The sequence below is a fragment of the Dipodomys ordii genome, unplaced genomic scaffold (genome assembly GCF_000151885.1).
Source record: "Dipodomys ordii isolate 6190 unplaced genomic scaffold, Dord_2.0 Scaffold216, whole genome shotgun sequence".
In the NCBI taxonomy this organism is placed as follows: Eukaryota; Metazoa; Chordata; class Mammalia; order Rodentia; family Heteromyidae; genus Dipodomys; species Dipodomys ordii.
The window spans coordinates 235,601-243,833 of NW_012267432.1; the positions used below are offsets into that span (position 1 = coordinate 235,601).

The 8,233-nt window shown below is 42.6% G+C and overlaps 1 protein-coding gene across 1 annotated transcript in view; it reads right to left on the minus strand.

The window, feature by feature from the left end:
• Nucleotides 1-3,764: 3,764 nt before the first annotated feature.
• Nucleotides 3,765-8,233, minus strand: part of LOC106000347 (tripartite motif-containing protein 5-like) — a 27,717-nt gene continuing 23,248 nt past the window's right edge. The window contains exon 8 of the mRNA XM_013035601.1: nt 3,765-4,369. Within this exon, the coding sequence (XP_012891055.1) occupies nt 4,098-4,369 (272 nt within the window). The 3' untranslated portion in view covers nt 3,765-4,097. The remainder of the gene's footprint in view (nt 4,370-8,233) is intronic.

Sequence of the window (8,233 nt, forward strand, 5' to 3'; positions counted from 1 at the left end):
TGACACCCATTCCCTTTCTGCCCAAATGTCAATAGCAGTGAATGAGTTCCCTCTGACTTTGGTTGAGAGGTGCTATGTGCTTTCTGAGCCAACTCTAAAAAACAAACTGTTGAGTAGATGTGAGGGGAAATGGAAGCTGTTGATTACTGTTTTGTGACTGAAAGGAGGTGCACTAAAAGAACAAAGTTCACACTGGATTTCCACAAAACCGTAGAATACCTCACTAACAGCTTTTGCATATGGCAATGATAATGCCCTGGCTATATTGAGTGAAATAAAATTTATTGCTGATTTCACCTGTTTCATCTTCCTTTTTGTTTTTTGTTTGTTTGATTGATTCTTGGTGCTTGAACTCAGGGCCTGGGCACTGTCCCTGAGCTGCTTTTGCTCAAGGCTAGTACTCTACCACTTGTACAACTTGAGCCACAGCACCACCTCCAGCTTTTTCTGTTTCTGTGATACTGAGAAATCAAACCCAGAGCTTCATGAATGCTAGGCAGGCACTCCACTACTAAGCCACATTCCCAGCCTTGTCTGTCTTTGGTGTTAGTCCTCAGGCTTAAATTTAGTGTCTAGGCATTATCCCTGAGCTTGTGTGCTCAAGACTAATACTGGTCTGCTACTTTGAGTCACTGCACCATTCCTGGCTTTTTGGTAGTTAATTGGAGATAAGAGTCTCAGACTTTCCTGCCCAAGCTGTCTTCAAACTAATCCTCAAATCTCAGCCTCCTGAGTAGTTAGGATTATTAGTGTGACCCACCAACATTCAACTTCAATGATAAAAACTTGGCCACTACACACAGAGAATGAATGGACTAAGTTAATAAATACATCTCAACTAATATTGCCTGTTGAGGGATAAGAATTACTATCATGGAACTAAGTAGAGGAAACCAGAATGAGAAAGTAATAATTAGCTACCTTGGGGCTGGGAATGTGGCTTAGAGGTAGAGTGCTTGCCTAGCATGCATGCATGAAGCCCTGGGTTCAATTCCTCAGTACCACAGAAACAGGAAAAGCCTGAAGTGGTGTTGTGGCTCAAGTGGTAGCAAAAGAAGCTCAGGGACAGTGCCTGGACCCTGAATTCAAGCCCCAGGACTTACCTTAATATGTAGCCAAAGCACATGCCCAACTATCCAATTTTTATTGGATAGTTGTGAATCTTCAGGCAAAATTGAACGTGTCCTCCTGACTAGGTTTTGCTCTTAGTTCTCCAAGCATGGATCAGTAATGGAAAGAAGGGCCAATTATGCCTTGACAAATATTTTCCAAAGGTGGACTTTTTTTTTACATTGTGACTTCTAAAGGAGGTAGGACTGTAATTTGTTTTTATGGCATGGATACCCAACACATGGTGTTTTTGGTTAGGCAAGCATTCTACCACTGACCTATTCCTACCAGATTTTCTTGAATATAGCATGGGGGAACAAATGAATCTATCAGTTTGCTTTCATAGAACAGCATGATCTTTAAGAAGGAAAGTGATAGGATTGTTCTATACCCAAGAAGGAAAGGGACTCTGATGGGGAATCTCCTGTTCCAGGTTCTTCCACTTCAGGTGAGGTCTCAAGTAACTCCAGTTTTGCCTGGCACCAATAGCCTATAATCCTGGCTACTTGGGAGACAGATCTGATGGCCAAAGTCCAAAGGTAGTCAGGATAGAAAGGTCCCTTAACCACCAAAAATATTGAAGCTGTGGCTCATGTAGTAGACAACCATCCTTGAGTGAAAAAGTTAAGTGAGGGCTGGGAGTGTGGCTCAGTGGTAGCGTGCTTGCCTCATGTGCATGAAGTCCTGGGTTCAATTCTTCAGAACCACATACACAGAAAAAGTTGGAAGTAATGCAGTGGCTCAAGTGGTAGAATGCTAGTCTTGAGCAAAGCTCACAGACAGTGCCCAGGCCCTGAGTTCAAGCCCCAGGACTGGCAAAAAAAAAAAGTCATCTAGAAAACTTAATTTTCTTTTATATTCAGTGCTATTGAGGTAGATGTTACATGCAATAAAGTGCAACACTTAGAATGCACAAACTAACGAGTTTTAACAAGTTTTATACTGTGTAACTAGTACAACAAAAATAGAGCATGGGGCTGGAAAGGTGGATCAGTGGTAGAGTGCTTGCCTTGCATGCATGAGGCCCTGTGTTCAGTTCCTCAGCACCATAGCAGAAAAGGCTGGAAGTGGCACTGTGGCTTAAGTGGTAGAGTGCTAGCCTTGAGCTGAAGAGCTGAGAGACAGCACCCAGGTCCAGAGGTCAGACTAACAAAAAAATAAAATAAGAACATTTCCACCATCCAAAGAGCTCCATGGGTCCTGCATAAGCCATTCCCCATCACTGCTCCTCTGCCCCTCCTCTACCCCCTCCTGTCTTCTAGGAGGTAGAATACTGTGTCTGTGGAGACCCAAAGAGATTATTCAAATTGGTGTCATTGCACAACTATGAAAATAGTAGGAGTGGAGACACTGGGTATTTCACTGACCCTGAAAGCAAAAAGTATTAAACAGGGTTTTTCAAACTCAGCATTTCTGACACCTTGAACTGAATAACACTACAGCAAGTTATCCTATGCCTTGTAGAATGTACTGCAGAATTCCTGGCATTTACCCACTAGAGGTCAGTAACTTAGACCTAACTTAGTCCAACTAAAACTTTTTTTTTTTTTTTGCCAGTCCTGGGGCTTGGACTCAGGGCCTGGGCACTATCCCTGAGCTTCTTTTACTCAAGGCTAGCACTCCACCATGTGAGCCACAGCACCACTTCCAGCTTTTTCGTTTATGTGGTACTGAGGAATTGAACCCAGGGCTTCATGCATGCAAGGCAAGCACTCAACCACTAAGCCACATTCCCAGCCTAAAACTCTTTAGGACATTGGAGATCACCACATTATACATTGTCTTTTCTCCATGGTGGAGGAGGCTTTGTCTTCCAGAGTACTTAAATAGGATACTTGAGTAAAGTCATTTCCACATTCTAACTTTGCACACCTGTTTTTTTGTTGGTGGTGGTGGTGGTTTGTTTTTTGGATTTTTTTTTGTTGGTCATGGGGCTTGAACTCAGCTTGGGCGCTGTCCCTGCACACTTCAGCTCAAGGCGAGTGCTCTACTGCTTCAGCCACAGCACCACTTCCGGTTTTCTAGTAGTTTATTGGAAATAAGAGTCTCATGGACATTTCTGCCTGGGCTGGCCTTGAACTGTGATCCTCAGATCTCAGCCTCCTGGGTAGCTAGGATTACAGATGTGAGCCACCGGTGCCCAACTAGCACACCCATTTAATGGACACTGAATACTCACGGTTTTCATTAATGAATAGAACAGGTATTTATTGAGACTTCAATAGATGTTTAATCATAACTCACTTTGTTACACTTATCAAAAGTATGTTTATCTGCAACTTGCAAGAAAATAAGCACAGGCATTTCAGGATTTTACTCATGTTCACATTGCAAATATATGAAGAGAAGGGACATAAATTTAAAACACAATATACAAAGAATCTGCCTCTTTGACTAGATCATTTGGCATTTTTCTCCTTAACTCCTTGATCAATAGCTAGTGGCTGACAGTAGAGCTAAGACACTGCTAAGGATCACTTCTTTTTTTTTTTTTTTCAGTCGTAGGGCCTGAACTTGGCCTGGGTGCTGTCCCACAGCTCTTCAGCTCAAGGCTATTGCTCTACCACATGAGCCACAGCACCACTTCCGGCTTTTTCTGCTTATGTGGTGCTGAGGAATTGAACCCAGGGGCTCATACATGCAAGGCAAGCACTCTACCACTGAACCACCTTCCCAGCCCCAGAGGATCACTTCTTTAGCTAAGGAATCCTTTAACTTTTAATAGCACAGACACCTTGTTGAAACAATTCTACATCTTCTCTCCATGACAGAGGACTGTCTTCCAAACAAACACATTAACAGGAAGAATATGGCCCAAGGAAAGGTGTACATCCTAGTTATGAGTAAAGAACATTGAATCAGAAAGACGCAAATAAGGAGGAAATGATGTTTCAAGGAGCACAGAGGATCAGATGCATGAAACGCACACCAGGGCCAGGGACAGTGAGCAGAAGTGTCAAAGAGGGTAAAAAGGCTTAAGAGCTGGATCAGCATAGAATCATGGGTTCTGGACATTGTAAAGGATTAAAATATGGATAGACTTCACGGGGAAAGGCACAGTTAGTGAACTTGTAGATGAGAAATGCATTGTATGTAGTGCTGTAAAATGAGACTGAGCCAGCCTGGTAGTCTACAAAAACCCCAACACGTTCAAGAGCGACAGGCAAAGACAGGGGCAAGGACAAAGGAGAATGGGTGGTAGGATCCTCCCCAAAAACTTTATACCCAGATTTATCCTCCATCCCTATAATCCAGTAACCAGTTTTAGGCCGAGGAACTCCATAAACAGTAGGATCATGACTTAGCCCTCTGAAGTGTCTTCCATCACTTAACCCCAAGCGCCAGGATGTTTTCTTAGACACATCTACCTCCCAGTAGTGTTTTCCCGATATGATTACAGGGGCACCCAGGGCCCCTGGAAGAGATATATTATTTTTTGGTATATTAGAGTTAAGTGAACCAAATGTAAAAGGTTCGCTATGAAAATTCATAAAAGAATGGGTATTACGTGAAAACAAGGTTGGTGCATTGGAATAGACTGGAATATCCTGGTATTTTATCTGTCTCTGATCCTGAGAAATGACAAATCTGGAATCCTCATTTCTAGTCACCATCACGGGAACTGTAGGGGGAAAAAAATGACAGATTTGGGTAAGAGACAGAACTTTTTGGTGACATATCGAGCAAAATCATAGTAAGAATGTGACAGAGAACTGGTAATCATGAGATAATCATGAACTTTGAAATCATAAGGAAATAAGACAAGGTAGGACACTGCAAAAGCATCATTTCTCTTTGTGTGTAGAAAAACTAAGTCTAAAAACGTAAGACATCGTAACAATACTAATTCTGAAAGATGACAAGAAACTTTGGTTTCTTCTTACCCCAGTATTGGTGGGCATCAGTCAGCTCTGAAATGACAACAGAGATGATATCACCACAGTGTCCACCCTTCACATTTAGAAGCCGCATCTAGAAACTACCCCGGCCCCCACCACAGCTAGATCCCTACAACCATACCCTAACCCAGCTCTCCTCACCTTGAAACGCTTGCAGCACTCCTCTCAGACCAGTTATTGGGAACACTGTCTGTTCTTTCTTGGGGAAAGGTATTGGCTTCTTCATTATCAAGAGTTCACATCTAGGGATGAGAAGAATGAACCTCTATACCTCAGACTTCATCACCACCAAACTACCTATTGTTTTCCCCTACTGACCATTATATGTACCTACTTTGGAGTCCTGAGAAAAGAAAGGATAGACTACTGCTGAAGTCATAATAAATACACTCATGTCAACCTTCCTCCTCACTCTGTGTGAATTGGGCAAGACATTAAACTTTCTGAAGTAGATTCTCCTGTCTAAAATGAAACAGATTCTCCCTCTCAAACTCTTAAAGTTCAAGAGAAATGAACTCATGGGTTTCATTTTATTTTATTTTTTTAAATTTTTTTGTCGGTGAGGCTTGAACTCTGAGCCTGGGCGCTGTTACCTGAGCTCTTCAGCTCAAGGCAAGTGCTCTACCACTTGAGCCACAGTGCTAAACTCATGGGTTTTAAAGCACAACAAACTGGTATCTAGGAGAAAACAATACATAGAAAGGGATGGGTTAAGAGAGATGGGTGACAATGTTTTCAGATACTTTGTACTCATCTACTTTGTACAACGTCTTTGTACAACTACTTAAAGATAACAAAAATAATAAACAAATACATACATACATAGATAAGACACTACCACAAATCTTGGTTCTCAGGAAAATAGTCAGAAAGTAAGTTGGCAGAACCAGGCTGCTTCCGGATGTTCAAGGTATAGAAAATGTGCAAATCACATCTGGAGAAACCCAAAATCTTCAAAGCCTGTAACCCATTACAGAGGCTCTGAGAGAGCTCAGCTTTCAGGTTCTCTGAGGGAAATTAAATACATTTGGAAAAGGAGGCTTTATGAACACCAAAGTAATGCTGCTCTGAAATTCCCAGGTGAGGAGAGATGGTGAATGAGGCTGCCAGGTGGTTGTGCATCCTTAGACACAGGGATGCCTCCTTCCCTCACTCTTCCAAAGTCTGTGAGGCACATGGACCATTTGCATCAGAGCTAAAACCCTGTTCTCACAGGTCAAGGTGACTGTTTTTGAAAACATACATGCAACTGGTCACTTGTTTTCAGGAGAAACATAGAAACACATAGGAAGTTTATCAGTGGACAATTCTGGGCACAAGGAAGACAAGGAAGATATATTGTATTTAAAATAAATGAAACACCTCTGAGATCCAGGACCAGAGCTGATATAGGTACATGGGGTGAATAAATATCACTCCTGACCCACATTCTAACTTTTCATGACTTCCACTCCTTACCAGAGGATCTAATTTATTCTCAATAGTCCTAATGCGCCCAAACCAGAACTGATTTTTGTCCAGAACCGAAGACAATACTACAAGTACATTTCCCTGGTCTAGGAGATGTTATACTATAATTTGAGTACTGTAGATCATTCTATAAATCTTGTCCTACCAAACAAAGCACTCTTGTATCCCACACATACCTTCTCATGATGGCATTCACTCCCTAGAAAGAAAGGAGACGACACGATTTAAGAAATAATAGACTGTCCTTTCTATTAAGGAGCCATCAGAATCTCACCAACCTCTATAGTGCTAAGGTTAGAGATGAACCCACTAGGAGGACAAAAATCAGAAAGAGAAGCCTAAATAAGTCTAGGCATTCCCTGGCTCTCCCAAGAATGATTTCAATAATGCATGGTTCTTTCACATTTTAAAACAACACAGATAAACTGATAGATATTTGCCAAGTACTAGGCTACTATTGAGAATTAAAGATGTTTCTTCTAAATTATTTGTTATAAAGTAGGGAGACTGAGTCTCAGTAATGTCACCTGCTCTCACAGACATCCTGGTGCCTGCTCTCCAGCTAGCACTGAAATGCCCAGAGGTGACACTAGCCATCCTTTGAATTGTAGATGCGCCTGTTATTTAGCCCCACAGAGGATATGTAGATATCATGTTGATGAACCCCCTGCTCCTTATGCTGGGGCTTGGTCGCTACCCAAAACATGTGGCTTTTGTCCTTGAAAGCTTAGTGCAAGCTGCTGGTCATTGAGACAGGAGTCCACCTTACAGAAGCCTGCCTTTTAATAAAGTCTCCATCTTTATTATTTTTTTATTGTGAAAATACTGTATAGAGGGGTTACAATTACATGGGCAAGATAATGAGTACATTTCTCATCAAGCATTGTTGCCTCCTCCTTTGTTTCCCATCCCTTCTCATCTCCCACTTCCCTCCCCCCGTCCCCCGCTAAAGTTGTAAAGTTCATTTTTCGACATAAGGACTTGTACATCTCATTGTTGCAATGGGTCCACCTGTAAGTCTCCATCTTTAATAAAGATTCCATCTCTCAAAAGGTGGTTTCTCTGTATCTCACTAACTGGATTTACCTTACAACATTAAGTGGATCTCACAACATTAAAATGGGGGCTCATCCTGGATTCTACAAACATGATCCCAGTGCCAAGAGGGGTACTTGGGTTCCTTAAAGCCACACTAGCAGATGGCCTGGCCTGTCCAGGCAGCTGGAGGACTGGAGACTCAATAGAGCAGGCACCACTTGAGACTTTTCTCAGGGCCCAATTGCTCTTCCACCACTCAGATAAAATCATGGCATCCCAACAGACCAACAACCAATTCCTTTGAAGGTGTGTCTATCTCTGTTTGTCTGTCTTTCTGCCTTGTGGGGATCAATCCATGTTGAAATTGCAGGGGTAAGGGGAGCAGATGTGCTCAGGACCTACCCTTCCTCCCCCAACACTGTAGAGGTAAGGGGGTTCTGTTTCTGGTACTGCCATGGTTGGGGTCTGTGGACCACTCACCTGGCATCTGGCTTGGTCATGGTTAGAGTCTCCCAGCCTCTAGTAGTGCTCTCATACCAGACAGAGTCTTGACTCTCAGGACTTTGGGGAGTTAAGGTTATGGCGGAGATGGGGCCAATATCCCAGTCTATCTCCACATATATGCCCACATAAACACACAAGAGTTCTGTTTTTTTTTTTTGGTCCAGTCATGGGGCCTGAACTCTGGGCCTGGGCGCTGTCCCTCAGCTCTTCAG